The 26,309-nt window shown below is 39.7% G+C and overlaps 1 protein-coding gene across 4 annotated transcripts; it reads left to right on the forward strand.

The window, feature by feature from the left end:
* On the forward strand, window positions 1–26,309 carry TMEM182 (transmembrane protein 182). Of its 4 annotated transcripts, XM_074147546.1 has the most exons (6): window positions 47–357; window positions 754–853; window positions 2,196–2,294; window positions 10,871–11,008; window positions 19,673–19,799; window positions 24,802–26,290. In XM_074147546.1, the coding sequence occupies exons 1-6, from the start codon at window positions 217–219 to the stop codon at window positions 24,857–24,859; spliced, it is 663 nt and encodes a 220-aa protein (XP_074003647.1). In that variant the 5' UTR covers window positions 47–216; the 3' UTR covers window positions 24,860–26,290. The 4 variants fall into 4 exon arrangements, with proteins under 4 accessions (XP_074003624.1, XP_074003647.1, XP_074003640.1 ...); XM_074147523.1 differs by lacking the exon at window positions 19,673–19,799 and having other exon boundaries at window positions 1–357; window positions 24,802–26,309; XM_074147539.1 differs by lacking the exon at window positions 19,673–19,799 and having other exon boundaries at window positions 217–357; window positions 763–853; window positions 24,802–26,298.

Below are 26,309 nucleotides of genomic sequence, written 5' to 3' on the forward strand. Positions count from 1 at the left end.
GAGTCAGCCACATGGGACACAAATTAGGAGACACAAATTGACTCACAGGGCATTGGGAAGAAGGGCACAGGCAGAAAGTCAAGTGAAGAGAAACTTCTTCAGATACGAGCTATATTCTCCAAACAGCTTTTTAGTCACTTTCCCAATACTTTTATTTATTTTACTGTTTCCTCTTAAGTAATTAAGCATTTATTTTTTTGTAAGATAACTGCAATAATGAAATTGAGTGTGGGGATATTTTTTGGAGGCTTCTTTGCGGCTCTGGGGGTTTTGCTTTTTTTGGTGGCATTTGGAACTGATTACTGGCTTCTTGCTACAGAAACAGGAAAGTGTTCAAAAACACCTGAAGATGCTGGGGTTTGTATGGACATTTTTGTTTATGATGCAAATTATGTGTGTAGGTTTCTTGAATGTGTTTATTTTGTAAGCCTTTAGTTCTGTAGGAACTTCTCAATATACTTATTTTGGCCTTCTGAAGGCTTACAAGCTTGCTTCAAAACCTCTTGTAACCAGTTGTAATCAAATCTAAAATGAATTTGTAATTTGTGATACTACTTTCGCAATGTGACATTCTTTCAAAGTATGACTGTCTAGATATGCTATAGCTAACCTATATTCAGACAGGCTGTGTTTCATTATGACGTTGGTGTTTTCTACCTCACCATCTAATTTCAGTTGAACTTGAGTCTTTCAGCCATTTAAAAATTGTATGATAATGGCTTTATTATTTTATTATTTTTTTAATCCCCATAGGGAGAGAAGGCCACTTTCCATCATGAAGGTTTCTTCTGGAGGTGCTGGTTTAGTGGAAGTGCAGGAGAGAATAATGCCAGCATGTGGAATTTCTGGTATAGTAAGTAACCTTTTACATGGTCTACAGCAGTTCTCAAGATTGTTATGGGTTTTTTTTCTGTCTCATGAATCACCGGATTTCATATGGCTTCTTTGGTGATCAGGTTCTTCAGCTACCCAAAACCAAATTCTTTACATTTTTGTACTCTGTACTAAAGCAAATGCTGGGACAAAATGATACATGTTTAATTATCAGCTTACACCGTGAGTGTTATGGCTGCCCGGTTAACCTGAGTCCATTCTTATCAGGACAGTCTCTTGCCACTTTTAAACAGACTTTATTTCTGTAACATAGGGGAAAAGATCTTACTGGTTAGGATGGTCCATGAATTTTTGCTTGGAGAATTTCTCCAAGTAGTTCTATGAGTGGGTTAAGGAGGGCATGGGCAATTCCACTGTCAAAATAGTGTAGGACATATCATCTCCAGAAGAATTCCTCTACTAAATTCACAGATGACCCTTTGCTTTCTTTCACTATGTGCCAAGATTCTGGAAGATCAGATAGTATTTTACAATCAAAATCTCCCATGAAGAAGAGGTCAAGTAAAACTTCTTTTCCTGTCTTTGACCCTTCCTCTGAGGTCCAGAGCTCCCTCTCCTTATTGTAAGATTTCCTCAGTCCTTGTGAAAAGCAGGTGCCATCATACAAATTTGACTTTAATAAGCCATATTTTGCTAAATATATTGCTTGGTCTTAGGTGTCAAATATAATATTCACTGTAGTTAATTTCCCCTTGTTATTTATCTGGAGAATTCTGCGGTCAGGAATCTGAAATGTAAATGTAGTTTAAGCTATAGTCAGCCTTTATCTTTTCCAAGGAAGAAGGTGATGTTTTTATAAGCATTTAATATAAAGGATGAAATTACTCTTCTCTGGGGATATTGATTCCATAGACTAAATTCATATTTGTTGAAACTGTAAACTTTCTGAAGATGCTTGATATTTTTCATTGTTCTTTCACAAGAGAAAAAGTAATTTCCTTTTTTTTTTTGTGCAACATGCAATAATGAGATGGACATAATTAACCCTCACAAGAGAAAGGAGAAAGGTACATATGCATATAAAAGCATACGTATGCATTGCATATAAATTGCAGTGTGCCTTCAGCAAGGCTGCTTTGCTATTCCCATAGTACAAATCTGTGTTGCCCTTTAAGGAATATCCTTGGCTGGATAACAATGCTGGTATCTTTTACCAAACCAAATCCACTATAAGCTATTGCCTGGGAAAGAACCTGGAATCTTGACCTATGAAACTCAATTTGGCCATTTGAAGAACAGGCTTAAAATATTTTATTGTTAAGGCAGTAAAGTATTAATCTTTAGCTTTCTTTCACTTTTAGCTAACCAGTCACCTTCTAAGAATTGTACACATGCTTACCTGTCACCATTTCCTCTTATCCGAGATGAACACAACTCAACCTCCTATGACTCTGCAATTAGTAAGTATTTTTTTGGCTGCAAATGGATACAATGCCTATATTTCCAAGAAAACAATTTGGATGCTTCAGTATAAAACAGCCTTATCACTCCACACAGTTTAATTAATAGAGTTTTGGGTGTTTCATACTTCTTATAATTTTACAACATGCATATTTAAGCCACTATTTTGCAAAGTACTTAAATGAATGCTTAGCTTTAAGCATGATGGTAGAGTGGAATTGATTTCTGAAAAAAAAGAGACATTTCCCTTTTAGTGCTTTTTTCTCTAACATAAAAAGTAACTTCCTTGGTCTCAAGGCATTAAACAAGTTTTCTCATGTATTCCAATAAAACTGTGGGGTTTTTTTTGTTAAGTAAATAACCATATGTGGAAATATATTGCATTTTTACTTTGTGAGGAAGGAGGAGAGGGGTCTTGATACAGTCTAAGTTTATTCAACTAACTCAGATATGCTACACCAACTGCTGGAAGTGCCATCTTCTCTCCATTGACACTATAGAGAGCTGAGACACTGAAATTACTCTGAACGGTGTGTGCCATACATGAATAATGTGGCCTAAGACTGTAGCAGTGGGCAGTTTCATTCTGTGAACTAAGCTTTTTTAAAATTAGATACATATATTTTCTATAACAGTTCAAAATACTATGTTAAACTGAGGTATTAACACCAAGATGCCTGGAAAGCTCTGTTTTTACAACTCTTAAGAGCTACGTTAAATATTAGTCAAATTTCATCAGATCAAGGGCTTTATGCAAATGTATTTGAAGTAAATAACTTCTGATACCTATTGCATATGATTTTTTAAACAACCCGTGATGTGTGGATGCTTCTTATCTCTGAGCTCACTGACTCAGTGACTTAAGTGATCTCCTCCTGTCCTAAATCTGTAATTATGCCTTTGCTAACTTTGAAGTGCCATCAGAATCCAATTTTTATCCTGCAGACTTGAACAAGAAAGTAAGTTGGACTGATCATGATTCTGTCAATCTCTAGAAATTATGAACTGTTTGTCCAGGATGAATTCAGACCTCGCCATTCAGAGATCTAATCTGTAACTTCAAGCACATCTAGAACAGTTTATCTTTCCGTTTGAAAGTGACAGAGTCATCAGCTCCTAATAATCTAGACAGGGTTTGTATTCCACCATTCACTCATACATTCACGAAGGATCTTCAAATTATATTGCATGATTACACAGAAGTGGACAAACAAAGAATAAGGAAAGGAGAAGGAATATCATCAAAAGTTTAATTAATTTTAGTTAATGTTTGCCAAAAGAACCACTGCTCAAATATAATTTTCCTATCTATATTTCATATTAGGAGATTAAAAATAGACAGAACTGTACTAGAGATGCTGGCCCAGGTAGAGTATATTCAGAGCCATTCCTGCTATATAAATAGATACAGTTGGATTGCTTTCGAGCTCATTAAAAGTGAAGAGGGTTTTTTTTTTTATGCCTCCAGTTAATTTTCAGCATCCAAGCTGAGTTATTTACTAGAGCAGGTATGCTTGTTCAAGAATCTTTCACAACTTTTTATGTAGAAGGTTATGTCATTGTCTCTTCTGTTAGTTCAAAACTTGTTTCTCCTTTAGTCTAGTTTGACAGTCCTCCCCATGGTATTTGGCAAACAAGTTTTTAAGACCTCACTGCAATTGCAGTTGCTAAATTAAGAAATGCTAGAAGGTTATCATCTTCTTCTTGATTCACAGTAGAGGAAATGCTTCTCTGTAAAAGCCAGCGACAAAGGCCCTCAGTTTGATTTCATGAAGAACAAGATTTCATCAACTATTTGTATATCCAGTTGGCTGCATCTAATTCCTTGCATCAGCTAAACATAGAACAAAAGGGAGCTACCAGAAGATTGAGGTTATTGTCCCTCTTTTTGGTTCTGCTACTGTTTCTTGATACAGTATTACCATTTTCATGGCTCATAGATTCTCAGCATATTCACTTTTGGGGTTAAAAATAAAACTCCCACACAGAAACTGTGTTTTTGTGAGTCCCTCAAATCCTGTTTTAATTAGAAGCAGATAAGATGAAATATTGTCATTTGAAAAATACTTAACTTGCTCTTTCATAGAAAAATAAACAGCTGAATAAAAAGCTTTAAACTTAATTAGAAATAATCAAACATGTATGTACGACATTTTTCTAAAAATCTAACTTTCTGTTAACAGAACTTTAGAACTTTTTGCTCTGTTGTTTTCTGAGCAAACAAAAGCACGTGACTTCTTTTACAGACTGACTGTCTTAAGAGATTTTGGGTCTTTATCAGAGGAATTTGGATTTAACTGCAGCCCCTAGTGGAAACACAAGTGTGGTTTGTTGGTGGACTACCATGTTGCCATCCAGTTAGAAGCGCTCAGGCAAAAATAAGTTTCCTGAGGAGCATAAATTCCCGGATGATTTTTGAGTGCAGTGACTGGACCAAGTTCACTGTTGACATAACTCCTTTGGCTTTAGTATCAGTAGGAATTTGGCTCAGAGATTTTCTGGGCCAGAATTCAAAGGAGGCTCAGTCTATCTCCTCTTAGCTTATTTACATCTTTCTGTGTGTTGGTTTTATGGTGTTTGTGTGATGGTGCCCAAAAGACTCAAACATTGAAGACCTTCAGGTTTAGTGTTTTAGTACAATTTTCAGAGCTTTAGACCAATGGTTCATCCTGCTGTGCAAACCTAGACTATGAGCTCTTGGTGTCAAGAATTATAGCCTTAGATGGAAACGTAGAGACCAAAGAGCCTACGGTGATGCTAATGCTGGAGGTTAGATGTCTCAGGTTTCTTTTCATCATTACTGTCAGATGCATGATTAGCTTCGAAGGGTTAGATAGCACTGCTTTGAAATTGCAGCTTTTTGTATCTTTTAATCACAGTTACAACGGTTTTGTTGATTCACTGGTTTTGTTAAGTATCTTGGTGGAGTGGGGAGGACTTCACCTACCTACAATGTAAGGTAGGGTCCAAGCTGTGCTAACCATCATTTATGATTAACGTGCCTTAAGAAATTTGCAGGCAGTGCCATTTATCTTAACCTGAAACAGGCGTCTAAATGAACTCAGGGGAAGTCTGACTCCAGTGACTTTCTGTGACAGTACAGTGGTTTATAGTGACAGCTATTATAGCGTGCAGCTATTGAGTAGATTTGGACAGCACCTCATTGTGTTGCCAGCACATTCATTTATATGATGATTCACAAACATACGTGCAACAAACTACAAGCAAGGAATAAAAATTTAAATTAGCCCATACAATAAAAGTGTCAGAGTAGTGACCTCTGCATTCTAAAACAAACATACGTTTGTATAATCATAATCAGATTGGTTATCCTGTCAAGCTATTTTGAAAACATAATAGTATAGTACTTAAATAATAATTCATTGCTAGCTAGATTAATGTGTGGTATCCTGTCATTAGATTACTTAACACTGACATTCAAGGACTATCACACTTTTATGAAACTCTTTTACTACAGGACAATACTAGGCCTGTTCTTGAAAAATGTGCAGTCTTTACCCATACAAATAGTCCCATTGGCTATAGTGAGATTATTTCTAAGAAAAAGACATGCAAGATCTAGCGCTTAGTCAAGTCATTAATTTTATTTTTGAGGTTTTTTTTTAACTTTATTTAGAAATAAACAATAGTTTCTTAACTGTTGTAAATTGCCCCAGCACCTTCTGAAGCTAAATTGGAAGACATTTAATGGGGCTGTGCCGACACATTAGTTTAATATTCTGATTTGTAGCTGCTAGTACTTTTTTTCCTGACCATTAGTATCTTATTTTGCCCAGCACTGGGCACATAGCCAGCATTTGCAGTAGTGCCTAATATAATAATACAGAATGTTTATAGGACTGAAGCAAAATTCTTATTCAGCAACTATTACATCTTAAATGGTGTGATCAAATTTATTGGCAGGCTTGTTACTGGGTTGAAATTAACCTAAAGTAATCTACAAAATATCAGCAATGAACTCTGAAAGTAAAAATCATACAATGAAATGTTAGCAGTAGCCTATTTCTAGGGCAAAAAAATGCTGTCATGTAATACAGTCACATAATTGCCCATGAGAGATTGTAATACAGTACATTTACTAAGGGAGAACTCCCCAGCCACCAAGCAGTGATAAAGCAAGAAGTATTTAAAAAAGCAATGTATTCATACTGTGAATATTGTATTTGTTTTACTGTTAAGGCTATTAAAAAAAAAAAAAAAAGATTATTACTACTAAGGGATAGTAAAGGGTACTGAGTGAAACTGAGAAAAGTTTTGCAAGGTTTATCATGTTGCCAGGTGTGTCTCCTGCGCTGCTGCTGAGATCTGTGATCTCATTTACAGCTGTTTATCTGCAGAGAAGATACTCCTGATTTAAGGCAGTTCAGGCACTTCACTTTTCACTCTATTTTATATTGTGGGGGGAAATACTCTTGTCAAAAGTATTTTGATATCTCTTAAATTAAGTAGAGAGGTAAAAAAGACATAATCTAAGATACAACCCACAGTCAAATCACAGGAAAGGTTCACTTTAGGATGTGAGCTTGTGGGTGAAAATTCAAGGCAACTTTTCCAAGTCATTTTGCCTATCCTTAGTAATGTTTATGCAGCATTGTACTCACCTATGCTTCAAAAAGTTTTCCAGCTTTGTAGTGCTTAATAGTTTGTGTTCAATATTGAATTTGATATTAAGGGGCTGGGTTTTCTTTATAGGCCAGAGAAAATGTATGGGTTGACGGCTGAGATTTTAAAACACTTGAAGTCAGCAAAGGCAATAAAATATGTGGTATGGTTTCATGAGGTTGGTGTTAATGTCTCTGGTTGTAGATGGGTGTCCCATTATGTCCTTAGCTAACCTGCTCCTGATAACCCATTATGGAGCTTCAGAGGCGTGCACAGATACTACATAACAAGCGTGCACTGCAGGTGACACAGCTGTGTAGCTTTGTCAAACACGTTATTGTTTCTCTTTCATATCATGCACTAGTAACATCTTAAAATACAAGTCTGTGGTTTCAGTTTATAACCAATACTGGGATCTACTATACCAGAAAAGGGGGCTTTTGATAATTTTCAGCTTTTTCTCCAAAATTCGGTCCCTTACTCAAAACTAGATACTTCTAGTTTTCAAATGATGCAGAGGAATCTAACTTAGGATCTTTAGGGAGAAATGCGAGTAGCAAGGGAAAATTACAGGTCATGCAATTTTGGAGGAATTTACTGCAGCTATAATGTTCCCGTGGTATACAGGCAGAACAGTGCAGAGCTCAGAGACAAGCATAACGTGTGTGCTCCTGTTTTCCTCTGAGTACTGTTTTATTTTTAGGCCTGCCTGTCACTACCAAGGCAAATGTTGTACCTGATGAAGGGGCATCTTACCAAGACAAGTTACAGAACCTTCTGCTTAGCACTCTTGCAACACAGACCAATGGTATCTAAGATTATCGCTGCAGATAGATAGGTTTGACTTGGACTCTGTGGTAATGCTTGTACTTTATTTCTTCTCCTGTAGGAAATACTTGGAATAATGCATGCACTTGAGGTAGCTAAGTCAAAGATACCTGTGAAGTGCCTTGAAGCAAGGGTACTCCTTGTCATCTGAACCAGAACATGGGCTATCTTATGAACTGCCTCAGTGAGACTTGAAATGGTGCAAACATCTCTTAACACCTTCTCTAGGTTACTAAGCCATTGTTTCTTGAAACAGCCTGCTTGGATCACAGTGTCATCCCTTTTCATGTGATTCAAAGAAGCATAATGCAAATCAGCATCTTCTGTTGCTTTTTATCCGTCATAGTTCACCTTAATCTCAGAGCAGCAAAGTCTTTGACTTGAAGAGCGAGTTCATTCTTAGGTGGTTTTCATTTCAGCCAGCTCTTTTGTGTTCATCTATAGATACCAGCTAAGCTAAATGACAGCAGCAGGGCTGCATTGTAATTTTGAATCATTAGCCCTGCAGGAACTGAGCTTGCCCATCTAGGGAGGGAAGATGGGAAATGTGATCTGAACAAAAATGGTCTGAGCATGAAATAAGTGAAGCCTTCTTTGCAGAAAAATGGTTGCTTTTTAACTCCCTAACTAAAGAAAAAGTCTAAATGCTCTTAGGATGTTTCCTCAGACCTGTGCCACAAACGACCCTAATGTCTTGCAGATTAGAGAGGGTAGTCCTTCACTTGAAAAGTCGCTGATTTGGGAACATTGCAGACCTTTTACCTGTCTACTCTATTTTCAAATTGATGTTTAATGATGGAGTTAGGTGGCTAAACAAGTATTAGGATCATCAGAGTTTGTCTATGATTCTCTAAAGTAAATAATTATTTCTAGAGAAATAGAATGGAAGCTTATTTCAGGTGATACCTAGGTCAAATCAGTATTTCACATATAATGCATAAAATAGTTATGCTGTTGGAGCAGAGAAGTAGCTTTTTTCTTCTATAGTTGCAGAGAGGTTTAAGCAAATTTTCATCAGTTATGTTTGTGCTCCTTTTGTGTTCAGTTTCCCAGAATATTTGAACAAACCAAGCTTTTCTGGTAAAATTGCACTAAAAGCAGACTTCAAAGCTTCCTGTATGAAGAGTAGATAATGAAATTGTATACTAATTTTGTAATGCTGGAGAGGCTTGTGTCCTCATCCATTCAGAAAATAGAAACACTGCTGTGTGACTTAGGTGACTGACCTGAGAAAGAAGAAAGCTTTTTCAAGGTCCATTTTGGCCAGTGTGTCCTATTATGTAGCATGACTTTGAAGTACCTTGGGCCATCCATGTAAAAGAGTTGGGTGGTTATAGACTGATTTAGAGGTATTAGGTTTTAAATGAGGAAGTAATGTCCCATGGACTTGGGGACTGCGATGAAGCTTAGCAAAGTAGCCCCATGAGTAAAATAATATGAAATTGCTTCAGAGACCCAAGACTGAAGGACTTGGGAGATTTACCTTTCTAGGTCTCCATTCGCTGTCTATTTGCATTAAGTGGATCATTTAACTATGTGTTTAGCTTTAAACAGGTGCCTAAATCCCATAAGAGGTAGAGTACTTAAAGGAGAATACACACTTAACTGCTTTGCTGAGCCACAGCCTTATTTCTTACCTACCATTTCCATATTTTTTTGTTTATGTGGAGAGAAGACTTGTATTGGATATGAACCAAAACACAGTTTTAACCCTTCTGCCAGCTACTTTCAGCCACATTCATCTTTCCTATGCCCAAGTCTGCTGATCAGTGCAGCGGAAAATTATGTCTCTGAATGTTTACCTGGATTAAAAAGGATATTGTTTTAAAAGTGTGGCTAATATGATGTGTTGAACATGATCTAGCTAATACATTTAAGGTTAAAAACTATAGATTTTTTGGAACACATTAGCGGGAAGCATGAGCTGATAATGTGTTGGAGGATGTGCACCTTCGGATATCAGATGAAACCAAACCTGAATTATTCCAGAATAGCTGGCTCTAAAAAGCTGTATGAATTTGAAACTTTCAGGATGTGAACCAGTATAATAGTTGCTTGGTTGTGTTTTGCCATAACAGTAAGTAGGTGCTGTCAAATGATAAGTGGCAGTTTCTTTTGTGACTCACTTCTCCTGACTTGCCAGCTGGCTTATATGCTTTCCCTCAGTTGGGTGGAAATGTTTTTCACTGACTGAATTGTCAGTGCTTCAAGATTTTCAGATCTGACGATGGAGATCTTTGCAACTCATAATTTTACTAATGGGTTGTGTTAATGTACCAATTTTTAAATTCATGGGAGAAATTTATGTCACTCTTGTAGCATTTGTAAAATGATGACTTTGTTAAATGGATGTGCAATTAACCAGCTAAAAAACAATTGTTAGAAAGACTCTTTTGGCCAGAGTATGTCACAAAACTCTCGGCTCATTTATCACCAGCTGCATCCATTAATTCAGCACTGCTTGGCACTGTCTAACAGGGGCTTCTGAAACATCACATTTAAAATTTAATAAAATACAAAGACCTTTAGAGCAGGAATAGGCTGGTTTAAAATACTTGAATGTTTTTCAGAAACTCGTTTTACATTTTTTTTTAGTTTCTCCCCCCTCCTGCTTTAAATTTCCATCTATTAAATATGGCTATATGTAAGGAGAATTATCCAGTTCTAAATTGTAGAGAACTTAAAGATTGCTATTGTTGATTTGGTCTGAGCACTAAGAATGTCAAGATGTTACAACTCTCAGCTTCTCCTAAAACAATTGTATCCTGTCAGTCCAGTCATTTATCCCAAAGAATCGTTGCTACAGCTTTGGTGTACCATTTTCTAAAGAGCATAAATTTGGCCAAGTTGCTATCTTACAAGTTACTGCTAAATACTAAGCAGACGGATTTCATTCCTGGTAACGTACAACCTATTTTCCATGATCATCAGATAAGGACTGGCGTTCAAACCTAATTTGGTCCACATGATATATAACTTATATGCACAATAGAATGAATGTTTCATTTGTTAATAAGGCAAATGAAAAGAGAAGGGGAAGAGAAAAATCTTTGTTAGCCAAGTATGTCACTTGTTTAAGTTCTAAAAAGCGTTATATTGTTTTTTTCCTTCTTCCTTTCTCCAGTTTATCGAGGTTTCTGGACAGTTCTTATGCTCCTGGGAGTGCTTACTATTGTGATGGCTAGTTTCTTCGTCATCTGTGCAGCTCCTTTTGCCAGCCACATTCTGTACAAAGCAGGAGGAGGCTTTTTCATCATTGCTGGTGGGTATATTGTTTGTTTAGTCAATTAAAGAAGAGAAAGGATGAGGTATTTCTTCCATTTTCCTTGACCAAAAATTATATTAATCATGGTTAAAAGAAAGAAAAAAGCATATGCTTCTATCCTTTGGCTTGTGGAGTACCTGCCTTGGAGACAATTCTTTCCACAGTTATTAGTCATGAAGCTATTCAAAAAGCTACTTTTGGATTAAGATAAAAAAAATCCAGGACAAATCATGGAATTACACTGCAATTTCAATCTACTTTTTTTAGCAGAAAAAAGAGTGCATATTTAGGGATCCTGCCTTATAGGATTCTCAAGGGCTTTAACTAAGGAGGGTTTGGTTTTCTTATCAGTGACATGAAAGATGATTAGAGTAGGCTCTAAAGAAGTTGGAAGACAGGTCACATTCGCATGACCAATGTAGGAGAAATGTTTTGGATGTGATTGGAGTACACAAAATAGTTGTCACATATGAGTAAGTGGGAGCTCTAAACCTCTGTGAATTAAAGATAACAAATAACTGAATTCCCTCCTTCCTCATAACCCACATGTACTATGGAGGATGCACCCTCCCAGGATTCAGCTGATACGGGCAGCTCTCTGGGATGCTGTTCGGTTAACCTTGAAAAGTCTGGGAAGATGTCACACTGGTGTGTAAGATACAGTTGTGTAGGATGTAAATGATAGTATATGCTCAATCACTGTTCTCCTTTGTGTAAAGCCTGATGAGAGGCAGTCCTGTGAGAGCCATATTGTGTTCCAGGGTAGAGCCACTCGTGTCAGAACCAAAAGGCCTGGGCTCTCTTTCTGTTTCTTTTACTGACCTGCTGACCCCACTTCACCTCTCAGCTCTTCATACGCAGCTAGTGATCATTATTCGCTTTTAAAGGACCCTCAGTGAAGTGTGAGAAGTATTTTATAATATTTTTTTGCTGAAAAAACTCCTGCATACTTGCATTTGATCCCTTGAGAATTACTCCTCCACGCTTTTAAAAGACATAAAAAAATATTCATAGTCTGATGGAAATCCTAAGATATTTCAATGCTTTTTGTCACTAATTTTCAGGGTAAGAGCCCCTGTGAGTTCTGTTCTTTTTCCACATTTGTAATCTGTAAAAAACTCAGCTGTCACTATGAAGTAGCAGAGGCTGTTAGAGAGGAAAAGAGCACTTGAAAGACACCAGGAACCAATTGGCAGAGGTCTGAAGCGACGTGTGTTCTCCACTCTGGGTCAGTTTTTCTGCCCTCATTTAGGCAGGAGAAAGTTAGATCCCCAAGTCTGTGCTAGTCTCCATTGGCTTCCCCAGGAGGCTTGTAAGTGGCAATAACATTCATTGGCAGTAAAAACTGGGTATGTAAGAAGTTCTCCCAGCTGGGGATTCATTTCATCCGGAAAGAGGGGCCTAACTGGATCAGATGAATGTGCTATGAGACGAGCCCTACACCTCTCTTTCCTTTACTGAGGGAATCTAGAGAGACTATTTTTTTAGGTGTGTGAAGTTAAGTGAGCTTTATTATCGCAGTGTGTGACCTTGGGCCTGTCTCTTTGCCCCTCTCACCCTTTGTCCCTATAGAGTAGATGTTCTGCAAGGGAAATCCTGACTTTTTACTTTCTATATTTATGGTATCTTTCAACTTCAGGACTGTTTTCAATCAGGGCTTCAGAGAAGAGCTGTGTTATTTTTACTATTACCATTGTTGTTTTTGAAAGGCAAAGATATTCAGCAAAATCTTCCTATGATTTGCCACATAGTGGTGGCAGCAGAATATAGGACTCTGGAGCCATTCAGCTTGTACACAGTTCCTGACCAAGCTCTTCTGCATCTCCTCCCAGTCCCACCAGTAGGGCAGGCTTCTTGGGGAAGGTCCTTATTGTAAATATCATTATCCTATCCAACACTTCAGATCACCGGCAAAAACATTTAAAAAAAAGTGTGTTGCTCTCAGCTCTTCTCACAAGTACTCCCGTAGCCAAGGTCAGGGTTTAATTATATGATGAATTAAAATCATGTTGCTGGGAGTGACCATACTGACATAAGCAGAGCTTGTAAATACTTCGCGTTGTCAGTAGCCAAAACTAATGATGTCCTGTGGAATGTTCGGGGCAACACCTCAGTTTCCTGTGGTGTTACTGATCGATGGCCCATCATGTTAAATGGAGAGTAAGAGGGATTCTCAGACCCAAAGGTATGACAGCATAAAATTGCTCTCTCTCCTTCTCTCCCAATAGGAATTCCTCACGATAGTTAATATCTTAAATCTGGGATAAACTTGAGGGCAGAGTGAGATAAGGTCGAACCTAGTGCAGAAGAGGAGTGGTTTAGCCTGCCTCTAGAAGGCAGGGTGGTGTGCTCTATTGTGTTCATAGAGTGCTTTGGGTTGGAAGGGATTAGGATGCAGCCAGGGTGTGCATGCATTTAGATACACACCTAACGGGAAAATGAAAAGTTGTAAAGTGACTTAGATCATAGGTGAAGTTGGAGTTCTTGTAAGACAGAAACCAGCATAGTGATTTGAAGAAAAAAACAGAATTATATATATTGTTTTAAAGGGGTCTGGATGCTGTCTTACCACAGAGTTCAAGTAGCTGTTACACTGGAGAGAATAGTAGGCTTCTGAGAAAGAGGTTAGACAAGGTGGTTGTTCTGTGGAAGTTTGAAAGAAGGTAGGAAGGTCAGTCATTTTCCTAATTACATATCCTTAAAGAAAAATGCTAGATGAAGCAATTTTAATACCTATTATTGGACTGAAGTATCTGTATCCTTTTGCAACCTTAACTGACAAATTAGGTAGCAGATAAAAGCTCTGCCTCAACTGAAGAGAACAGCTTGTAGCATGATCTGCTGTGCCATCTTAGGGTTCAGAAAGCAGCTGAAGATATTATTGGGAATGGGATTCATGACAACTGCTCAGCCATCTGAGGGACACTTCACCTTATCTGTGCTAAGGCAGATAGACTTGCCTTTTGGAGGGACCTATGGAAGGAGCCTAAACAGAGATCCTGAGTGACACAAAATAAATTTAGGTTGGAAAAGACCTGTTGTGGCAGTCAAGTCTGACCTCCCATTCAGAGCAGGGCTGTCTTCAAAGTTAGATCAGGCAGCTCAGAGCCTTATCCAGTCAAGTTTTTAAAATCTCTGATAACTGACATTCCACAGTGTCTTTTGGCACTTGTCCCAATTTGACCAACTTATTTGTGAAAAATGGTTGGGTTTTTTTTTTCCTTGCATCCACCTGAAATTGTCCTTGCTGCAGCTTGTAACCATTGTGTCTCATCCTTTCAGTGTGCAGGTTTCCGAAGCGTCTATCCCCATCTTCTCTATAACTCCATTAAGAAAGATGAAGAGTGTTCTCTTCTCTAGACTAAAACTCACCAGGTCACTCAGACTCTCCTTGTCCTCTATCCCCCTAACCATCTTGGTGGTCATCACCTCAGTTTATCTGTATCTCTGTTTCATCAGGGGGCCTCAAACTGGACATGGTTTTCCGGAGATGATGTCACAAGCGCTGAGTAAAGAGAAATAATAGTATTTTCAAACCTGATGACTCTGTTCTCGCTAATGCAGTGCTGTATGAGGTTAACTTTCATTTCTGCCAGATCTCCTTGAATTCTAGCACACTGAAAAGGACCATTCTTATGCTCTAAGGAAATTGCATATGAGGAACAACCAGTTCTTTTGGGCCCCTTTGTCCTTCAGGGTAGCCTTACTTTGGGATCCTGTCTACCAGTGCCCCAAACAGGCTGAAGTCTGTTCTTCTGAAGTGCTGAGTCTTTAATCTCCTTCTCACTTTCCATATTCACAAAATCACAGAGTGTTAGGGGTTGGAAGGGACCTTTGGAAATCTAGTCCAACCCCCCTGCCAAAGCAGGTTCACCTAGAGCAGGCTGGACAGGAATGCATCCAGGCGGGTTTGGAGTATCTCCAGAGAAGGAGACTCCACAACCTCTTTGGGCATCCTCCTAGGATACTAAACTTTGCCATTTCGTGGCCATTATAACCACAGCTAACAGTTTTTCCTTATTTGTGAGTAGCATGTCCAGCAAAGCTCTTCCATTAGTTGGTCTGTTCCACAGCTGTTTCAAAAAGTTATCCTTGATGCAGTCTAGCTACCTACCTCCTAGTTTGCTTGCTCTCTGCAATGTTACCCTTCTAGAAGACACTGGGGTGGCCGAGTCCCACGTGAGAACCAGAAGTCTTACCAATTTTTCCAGTCCACTTCTTGATTGGGTGGCCTGTAGCAGATGCTCACCATGACCACACCCTTTTTGTCCACCTTGTTGATTTTAACCCATAAGCTCCTGTTACTTAGAAGATCTCTGCCCATTCAAGATATTTCTCTGTACAGACTACAGCCATCCCACCCATCTTAACTGCCTTTTCTTAAAGAGTCTGCATCTATCCAGCAAAGCATTCCAATCAAGGAAGCTGTCTCACCATGTCTGCAGCTGAAGTGGCCTCATCCATCATCCAGTGACTGCATGAACTTCAATTCCTTCTGTGTTATTCCAAAACTGAGTTCATTTATGTACATGCATTTGAGATGGGCTTTCAGTTGTGCTGCTTTCTCAGTGGAAGCGTACGAGCCTCTCTCATTGCTCTGTCCCATGCATATACTCTCCATTTTCTTCCCCCTACTTATCTGGAGGCTTTGACCTCCATCTGCCGACGGTCATTGCTTGGATCTCCCCACAAAGTTACTGAGCTTGTTGCTCTTTCCCCACCCTGTCTGATGGATCTCAGGATTCATATCTCAAAGAGGGTCTTGTGGTCACAGAAGCCAAAGACCTGCTTGTGGCACTAGTTGCAAAGATACAAGCTGATGCATAGCATATACCAACTTTTGTACAGTTTTTATCCTTTGGGCAGCAGGTTTGAGACCATCATCATCTGGGCCACCATGCCCTTACCTTTCACCCTCAGAGCCCTGTAATTACTCACTCAAGGACTCTCTGCCAGCATCACTGGTGCCCTCGCAGACAAACTGCAAAGGATCTCCAGCGGTCAAAAGAGCTTCAGAAGTCTTTCCACAGTGTCGCATATTTCCAGAATAGCAGCAAAAGAATTCTGATGTCTGATCTGTGGTGGAATCACACACCTGCTTTTTCTTCATCCTGGTCTTTAAGAAAGGCTGCCCACTTCTCTTACTGAGTGGTGCAGCTGAACTACCACACCTAGAGAGACACACACAATTATTAGTACTGGTGGCAGCTTATTGGCTAGCGGCTTTCCCTATTAAGCTTTGTAACCGCATTAACTACCTGAGGCTGCAGGTGAAGCTACAGAGGCTACACCTGTGGGGGAAAAGTACATATCAATTCAATGATATGACAGTCAGTGATTAAGCACTGTCTTTTTAGCCTCACCCTCGTGTCTACAATATCAGAGGATGTACCAGGAGCAGCTACAGTAGTGAAAAATGTAAGTTGCTTCAAAGGTCATAGGAAAAGAAGGGAAAACTGCCATAAAATAATCACTTAAAGCAGCCTTCAATAAAGTCCATAATTACCTTGGGCCTGTTGCTGTCTGGGTGGTGATGAAAACTGTCCTCTTGTACTGATATCAAAGAAGCAAGTCCCCAGGATGTGCACAGAGCATTACAGAATCACACCCTTGTGAAAGAAGCAAGATTGGAAGTACAATATGACTTCTGCTTCCTGCCAAAAGACTGTAAAAAGCTAGTATTTTAATTCTAGCTCCTATGTGAGGGCAAAAATCTGTCTTCAGAGATATGTGTCAACTCCCATAGCTCTGAAGTGGGATCCCCTGCATGCACCTCAGAGTGGAATGTCAACCATACTTTGTAAATAGAGGTCACAAGAGGCCAAGGTAGGTGGTAGAATCTGTAATAAGGACAAGGACAGAAAAATGTAATTGAAAAAAAAATATATACACACACATACAAGTTTTCCTCAAGTGAGAATAAGAGTTCTAAACTTCGAGGCACAAGTAAAAAGCTCACATCATTCTTTCCAACACCTGTTTTCTTCGTGTCTGCATAGTAAAAGATTCATGCCATAAACAGCTATTCACCATTGACAAGTGAAAGGCATTTCTACGTGGGAAGAATAAGTACTAAAGGCCAGCAAACTGCTTCTTGAATTCACAGACATTTCTAAAGGTTCTGTATTCTTTCTCCTCTGCAATATGCACAAGTATTTGTTTGAAAGAAATTCAAAAGAATAAATGCGAAAGACAGAAAAGAGTGACCTCAGAGAAGTCCATGTCTTATCACACTGCACAGAGCTGTGTATCAAACATGTGTGTTCTTAAAAAAATGCAAAATGGAAAAAAAGAAAGAAAAAGGAGGAGGAGGGAACTACTTATTTGTCTTAATCTCTCTCAGACATATTTCATGTTCTAGGAATAATTTCCCCCATCATTCATGATTCATGCAACTGCTGTTTTATTTTATATTCACTAAAAGGCAAGGGCAAATGGACACCCGCACACTATGCAAAAGGTCTAAATGCCAAAAATGTAGAAATACATCATAGCACACATTGTTCCTAAAAATATTTGCTTCATGAAATTGCGGAGTTTTTTTTCAACCTCAGTAATTTTGCTTTGGAGCTTGGCTATGAGAGTTCATGACATTCACAATAGATAGTGCAAGACTGCAGGAACAGATTTCCCAGAATAAATATATATTCCTTTTAGTATATTCTCCTCCATAATGAACAGGCATTCCTATTACACTTGTAATGGATGCTTCTCAGCTCTTACTGGCATGACTAATTCTGAAGGAAGGATACAAGCTAGGGAGGCAAGCTCATGGATACAGTAGGATGGAAAAGCAGTAGTGTAGTTATATAAATGGAGGAATTCTCCCCATTTTCTTCCACAAACAGCATAAAATTTATCTAAGAAAACACTCTCCAGCAGTAAAGATTCAAATTCTGTCCTCTCTTTAGTTTTACATGGACTCTGATGATGGTTCTGACTTAATAGTATTCTAGTGACTGTACTCGATTCTTCGAAATCAAGTCCAAATCTTGTGATTGGGGGTGATGCAAAGAAATATCCTCATTTTAAGCTTTTTGCAATATATGATTTTTCTTCAAAAATACTGTATTCCCAACGTATAAATTGAGGCAGTGAGATTTTTGCAGTGATAGGAGCTAATTTAAAACACCTGAGCAGACCAAGATAGACAGTTGCTTAGTACGATTTTGTATTGCCTTCAGTCCAATGCCTTTCCTTTTGTTTAAGTACACTCCAGTGAATGATACTTCACCGACTGGGTATAAATATCCAAAGCAGAATGTTGCAGAAATAGTGCAGATGTATGTACAAAATAGAAGGGTGGAGAGGCAGAAGACCTGTACTTATTAGCAACTCTGCTAATGGTATGTGTTAAGCAAATCTGCCTTGGCTTTGCAGAGCAAAACACCTTTGAAAGCTGGAGTCAAGAGCAAAGCTTGGACACTTAGAACCTCTGAATATCAGAGTAGTTGTTTTTCTTTTTACAAAATGGACATAAAGCCAGCTTTTGATCTGTATTTTTATAAACACCATATAAAGTGCTGGCTGTTACTTGACATAACTATTACAGTTCATAATGTATAGACCAAATTAATATCTTGTGGCCTGTAAAAAGGATATAAAGGCAGACGAAATATTCTATAAGCAGCTGGCAGAGGCCTCACGATCACTCCCCCTTGTACTCAGGGGGGACTTCAACTTCCCAGATATCTGCTGGAAATATAACACAGCAGAGAGGCAACAGTCCTGGAGATTCTTGGAGTGCATGGAAGACAACTTCCTAACGCAGCTGGTGAGGGAACCGACTAGGGAAAGTGCCCTACTGGACCTGCTGATAGTTAACTCAGAAGGTCTTGTGGGGGATGTAAACGTTGGAGGTCGTCTTGGACAGAGTGATCATGAAATGATACAATTTTCAATTCTTGCTGAAGCAAGGAGGGGGCCCAGCAAAACTGCCACCTTGGACTTCCGAAGGGCAGACTTTGGCCTCTTCAGGAGCATGGTTGAAAGTGTCCCTTGGGAGACAGTCCTGAAGGGCAAAGGTGCCCAGGAAGGCTGGTCGTACTTCAAGGAGGCACTCTTAAAAGCCCAGGAAAGAGCCATACCCAAATCCCAAAAAACAAGCAGGAAGGGAAGAAGACCAGCCTGGCTAAATAGAGAGCTTTGGCTGGAGCTCAGGAACAAAAAGAAGGTTTATGATCTTTGGAAAAGGGGCCTGGCAGGCAAGGAGAAATACCAGGAAGCGGTGAAGATATGCAGGGGGAAAATTAGAAGGGCCAAGGCTCAAGCCGAGCTCATCTTGGCCACTACAGTTAAGAATAACAAAAAGGGTTTTTTTTGGTATGTAAACAGTAAAAGGAAGATTAGGGATAATGTGGGCCCACTGATGAATGAGATGGTCACACTAGTGGTGGAAGACACGGAGAAAGCAGAGTTGCTGAATGCCTTCTTTTCTTCAGTCTTCATTGCTAAGGCTGTCCCTCGTGAATCTCTGGCCTTGGAGGCAAGGGGGAGGGTATGGAGAGAGGAAGTTTTCCCTCCAGTAGAGGAGGACCAGGTTTGGGACCACTTGGCCAAACTGGACATTCATAAGTCCATGGGCCCTGATGGGATGCACCCACGAGTGCTGAGAGAGCTGGCAGATGTTATCGCTGGGTCACTCTCTATCATCTTTGAAAGGTCATGGAGAACAGGAGAGGTGCCTGAAGACTGGAGGAAGGCCAACATCACTCCAGTCTTCAAAAAGGGCAAGAAGGAGGACCCTGGGAACTACAGACCAGTTAGTCTCACCTCCATCCCTGGGAAGGTAATGTAGAGACTCATTCTAGATGTCATCTCCAAACAAGTTGAAGAGCTGGGGGTTATTGGAAGTGGGCAACATGGGTTTACCAAGAGTAAATCATGTTTGGCCAATCTGATAGCTTTCTACGATGCTATAACTGGTTGGTTGGATGAGGGGAGGGCAGCAGATGTCATCTACCTTGACTTCAGCAAGGCTTTTGACACAGTCTCCCGTAGTATCCTCATTGGGAAACTAAGGAAGTGTGGGCTGGATGAGGGGACAGTGAGGTGGATTGAGAACTGGCTGTGTGACGGGACCCAAAGGGTAATGATTAATGGAGCAGGTTCAAGCTGGAGGCCTGTAACCAGTGGTGTCCCCCAGGGGTCAATACTTGGTCCAGTCCTGTTTAACATATTAATCAGCGACCTTGACGAGGGGACCGAGTGTATCCTCAGCAAGTTTGCTGATGATACCAAACTGGGAGGGGTGGCTGACACCCCGGAGGGCCGTGCTGCCATCCAGCAAGACCTGGACAGGCTGGAGAGCTGGGCAAGGAAGAACCTCATGAGGTTCAACAGGGAAAAGTGTAGGGTCCTGCACCTGGGGAAGAAGAATGTTAGGCACCAATACAGGTTAGGTGTGGACCTGCTGGAATCAAGTTCTGAAGGGAAAGATCTGGGGGTCCTGGTAGACAGCGAAATGACAATGAGCAAGCAGTGTGCTCTTGTGGCCAGGAAGGCCAATGGAATCCTGGGCTGCATAGGGAAAAGTGTGGCTAGTAGGTCGAGGGAAGTCATTCTCCCCCTCTACTCTGCACTGGTGAGGCCACAACTGGAATACTGCGTCCGGTTCTGGGCTCCCCAATTCAAGAGGGATAGGGAACTACTGGAAAGAGTCCAGAGAAGGGCAACGAGGATGATTCAAGGATTGGAGCATCTCCCTTATGAAGAAAGGCTGAGAGAGCTGGGACTCTTTATCCTGGAGAAGAGAAGGCTGAGGGGAGACCTTATCAATGCTTATAAGTATCTAAAGGGTGGGTTGAAGGAGGAGGGAGCCAGACTCTTTTCAGTGGTTGCCAGTGAGAGGACAAGGGGCAACGGGCACAAGTTGGAACATAGGAGGGTCCACTCAAATATGAGAAAAAACTTCTTCACAGTGAGGGTGACAGAGCACTGGAACAGGCTGCCCAGGGAGGTTGTGGAGTCCCCTTCTTTGGAGATTTTCAAGACCCGCCTGGATGGAATCCTGAGTAACATGCTCTAATATGCTCTGGGCAATCCTGCTTCAGCAGGGGAGTTGGACTAGATGATCTTTATAGTCCCTTCCAACTCTAAAAAATTCAGTGAAATTCAGTGAAAAAATACTTCACACGTTATGTGGGTCTGATTTTTACATGCAGCTCAGTCCGCTGAACAAATTGTTTGTAAACTGTTCTTGATACTGCTTTTTCTTCAAACCTTTCTTGAACTGTTAACATCCCTCCATTTTGTTAAAATAAAACAATGTAAACAGACATGAAATAATATAATCTGGAAAGAAGCAGTAGTCTTTTGGAATCTATCAACCAGATGAGTATTTAAGCTCTAGTAACCATTCATTAAGCTCATACTTGCCTTTGAATCAGGTATTTTGATGCAATCAGTGTGGATGCCAGGAGGAAAAAACATTTAAGTCCAAGAAACTTCTACATGTGCTTAAATTTAAGCACAACCTGAAGTGCTTAATGGATAGGAAGGAACTAATGCCTCTGGCCCTAAACATCAAACATTTTAAATAGATGCATTAGTGATAATAGAAGTACAAAGTCTGCTTCCCTGCTCTCACCACTGCTTCTAATGTACTGGAACATCTTAGGAAACAAGACCAAATGGACAAAACAGAGGGTCTACCTGCTAAGAAATGCTTCCGTTTTCCTTTTTCTCTGATACCATTTCTAACATTCAGGACCGTCAGTAAACTCCTGTGTAAGTGCTTAACTCCCATGAAATCATAACTGTGAAAATTAGACAAAAGGAGGACTAACAAATGAAATGCTGTTGGAGTCAAGAGGATACGGTCAATTTTTACTTAGCCTGATTCTCCTGTTCAAGACATTTCTTGAACATAGGAAGCAATATACCTATGAATTAGCCTTCATTAGCGGATAGTGAGAACCATTAAACCTCTTTTAGTGCCTTAATTAACTGAGGGTTTACATATTCTCCCTTTCTATTTTCTTCACTTTTAAAGGAGGACATTTATCTCTGCTTGACATACATTTCTTTAGCAAATTTCTATACCTGACAATTTGCCACACAGAGGTATTAGCAGCTCGCTGTGAGATCACCTGATGGATTTCTACTTCCCTGATGTTGTTTTACCACTCACTGGCAGTATTGGCTTGCTGTTTTGCTCCTACATGGAGTTGGCTCTAGTTTAACCAACTAGAAGGTGTTATTTCAGACTGCCCAAGGAGCAAGTGTTGACCATTTTGAAATTAAAGCGCCTGTGACGGAGTCTTGTTTTAATGGCAGATGCTTCTGAATAACTGGGCTATGTAGCTTTGTGTCTGCCCAGGGTGCCAGAGGTCAAAAGCATTCCAGATGTGCAAGGCCTGGTTATACTTACCTGCTGCTACAGTAAGGGAATATGCATCACTACTTTTTGTAATTATTATTGTTTTGGACTAAGTTTGCCTTGAAGTAGAGAATAAATAGAAGACTACAAACATTTCAAAATTCACAGGCACAACCATTTGAAGAAGTAAATTCCAATGTTCATATGGATTTTGCCATGTTATGAAGATATCTTTCCAAATCTTTTTGTTACCTGGGCTAGAATTTTTTTGTTGTTGAAGTTTTTGAATCTTGAACAAACTCCATGTCTCTAGTAGCTTCATTTATGAATTTGGCCCTGAATCTTTTTACTTTTTGCATCAAAAGTTTCTGCCCCTGTTTGGTTCTAGTTTTCCTGTGTTGCCTACATTATCTGTTATCATTAGATGTTCTGTTTTAGGAATCTTCTGGTCAATTTGACTTATATTTGGCGAGTCTTCAATTTAATTTCTCATTCTTTATGTCTGGCCCTAAGGTGATCCTTTTCTCTGATTGTTTCACCAGTTGTATGTTTAATACAATAACAGCCCTAAATTCCATCAAAATTGAGTTTTACTTAGGTAAAATACTTTCAAAATTGAATTTATGCCTTTTAGAGTTGAGTGTTGGGGGTTTTTTTAAACTTTGTTAGGAGTTTGAGCCCTAGCAAAACATGTAATCCTGGAAGTATATTACATAGGCAGGAAATGTGTCTGCCACCTCCTTTATTTAGTTTTTCTACTTTCTTTCAGCCTCGTAAAAATTGCAGATCCTTTGGGATTTTCAGTCACATTTTGATTATGCCTCAGGTTAACTACTTCGTCTCATTTTTTGCTGGGCTTCAAAAGATAGTGCTCACAAACATTGAGTTGTGAGCTCTCACCTGTCAGATGTTCAGCATGTAAAGCTATTACATGTTGACAATAAAGCACCAACAAGAATGTCACCAGATCACCAATTTAAACTGCTGCAGCTAACCTGTCTGATTGTGCCTCAAGCAAATGAGGAAGTGATGACAAGAGCTGCTCCCTGGGAAGAGGGTAGAAAGGGCAGGGAAAGGAGGTGGTGAGGCAGCATCTCAGGGTGGGGATGGGGAAAGGTAACCATGAAAGATTGCCAGGACAGGTGAGTCTGGAAGCAAATGCCGATCCATGGGTGCTTACACAGGATATTGGTGGGTTTTGCCACAAGTGTCACGTTTGTTCAAGGTTGCATTGTAAGTATTTAGGAGGACGGGGAAGAGACCACAAATACCTTTGACTTATACTCTGCTGCTCTACAGCCTGAAAACTCAAGTTTGGCAGTAAGTATTCCCAGGAGTATACATTGCCTTCTGGTTTTAAGGAGGCACCTAAACATCCTGAGATAAAAACATGATGGGGTGGTGTCCCCCAAAGATTTTAATGTTGGAATGTCCGCTGCTGTGACTGTGCTGTGACAACTGGAGCTCAGGGAGCAAGTGGGTACATGCTGGAGCATGCAAAAAATTCAGACTTGTGCCCTCAGTTTTCTAGCAAGTCTTCTGCTGGAGCATCTGTGCTGCAGGCTTGCATTTCTCAAGTGTCCACATTCCTCTAAAGTGAAATGAAATATTAGGAGTGCAATTGATACTTTGGAAAGCACTTTCTTCTTATATCTCCTTCTGGTGTATAGTAACAAAGAGATTAACAAAGTTTGTAAGGACATGTGCTCCTATTACTATCATGTGTAAACAATCCAAAGGCCTTTCAGAGGAGTGGCTGGGAAAAGGCTGTGAATTATGTGGTGGATTAATTCCAGGAAACTGTGGTATCCAATCTGAGGCTAATACTAATATCCTGCTTCATAGCTATTATTTCATTATTGGTGCGTTTTGCTCCTATATCAGGAACTTCTTTTCTAATGTAGAGGATTTTGAATTAAATACATCTGATTTTGTCTGCAAAATACTTGAGTAGAATACTCTGAAGGTAGCATGTGCCAAAAAGAGTCCTTTTCATGAGAAAAAATAAGCCAATGTAGAGAGATGAAGATAATAGAAAGATTTCCCACCCCTTTCCCCTTTTCATATCTCATCCAAAAGACTGGGATAGAAACAATGTCAGAACTTGGGAAGCAAAAGTAGATATCTTTTTGCAGGTTGCCCTGTCCCATCCAGCCTCCTTCACCCTCCCTTGGCCCCTGAATTCAAACCAGTAAATACCTACCTGAATTTTGTCCCTAAACACACCTGTGTTTCGATCTGCCTAACAAAAGCCAACATATACTTTTTTTTCTTGGGACTATATGTGCCTTTCAGTGCAAATCAGAAGCAAGATGGAGATAGTGCTTGTTAGAGGAAGCCAAAGGCAAAAAACACCTGCCTGTGCCTTGCAGATGGCGCCTCAAGCATTGATGGGTTTCAAGGTGTGACAGCAAATGCACCCAGCGCTTGTCTCACACTCTGTTGTTAAAATCTGGTGTTTCTTTTCCAGGTGTCTTGTTTTCTCTGGTAGTCGTGATGTATGTCATCTGGGTCCAGGCGATGGCTGATCTGGAAAACTACACGTATATGAAACAAGTGGATTGCCCAGACTTTGCTGTTTATGTACGTTATGGCTGGTCTTTTATGCTGGCTCCTATAGGAGTATTTTTTGCTTTATTAGCAGGAATGCTGTTCTTGTTGGTAGGGCGTGCCATTTATTTACACTCAGACTAGTCATACACTGCTGAAGGGAATACAGGAATCCTAGTGAAACTTCAGGACAATAGTAAACTGGAACACAGTTTTATACATTATTACCGTTATGGCAATCTTAAGTGTGCAGGCAGACTTCTGGAAGTTCTTCTGTTACTTCTTTAAGGGTAGAGGACACAAAACTCAATACAGGAAGAAACCACCTGTAGTCCCAACTAGTTGCGTTTGATTTTTTAGGAAGTACACCCACTGTTCTCCATATAGTACTATTAGCAGCATTTTTGCAGTTTTGCAAACAGAGGAAAACAAATATTTCTGCAACCAAGAGCCCAACATCAAGTGGGCCAAATCAGCATTTTATACATTTGTCTTTTAACATTTATCATGTGCTTCTGCTTGTGGAGAATGGTACAAGGTGGAGGGGAAAACAAATATTTAAACACAGTAATTCAATCTACCTCCTCTCCTGTTTTCCACTGCTTGCCTTAGCTTTAATACAAGCAAACATGTCTGCACTTTATAAAAATAGAGTGCAGTTGTTCATGCAGCATCCATGGGAAGAGGACGAGAGAGAAGACAATTGCCGTGAACAGCGACCTGGTGCTAGTCCATACACGTGAAAGCTTAACTTTTTCTGTTACACGTTTCTCTTTTCTTTATGCATCTGAAAGCTGTATACTTCTGTATTCTGAAATCCATATTTGTTGCGTGATTCTATAAGCCAATATGCCATAGTTAAACCGCTAGCTGAAGTAATGCCAAAATTGTACGTTGAATTATAGCAATAATATTTTAATCAAGTTTAACCCTTTTATTTTTGATTGGAATAATTGGCTCCTCCAACAAACATTTTCCTGGTTGTGTAAAATGATTTTTTTTATTAAAAAAGGTTTATTATGAAGACAATATCTAGGACATGAAAATGTGTGTTTTCTATAGCCTTCATTTTCCCAAATATTAAAAATCTGCATTATAGACCAAATCCAATTTACCTACTAGTTATCCCAGGGAAAGCAATGAACCTATTTAAGACAGCAGAGGAGATGGATTTGGTTCTGTATTGTAGGAATGGCTCGTTCTGTGTGTGTGTGTATGTTTGGAAGATGGGTGAGGATGGGACTGTATGCATGGTATGGAAAAGATGGGGTGGAGTTTTAACAATAGGGAAACTTTGTCTGGCATTGGGCCCAAGTTGAAATTAAATCCATCTGAGAGTGTGTTGGTTTTCACTTTGTAACTCAATGCAGAATAGTTTGGGACTGATGGGGAAAAATAAAGACTGCATGTTGGTTTCTTCTTGCTCAT

Source organism: Numenius arquata, chromosome 1 (assembly GCF_964106895.1).
Source record: "Numenius arquata chromosome 1, bNumArq3.hap1.1, whole genome shotgun sequence".
In the NCBI taxonomy this organism is placed as follows: domain Eukaryota; kingdom Metazoa; phylum Chordata; class Aves; order Charadriiformes; family Scolopacidae; genus Numenius; species Numenius arquata.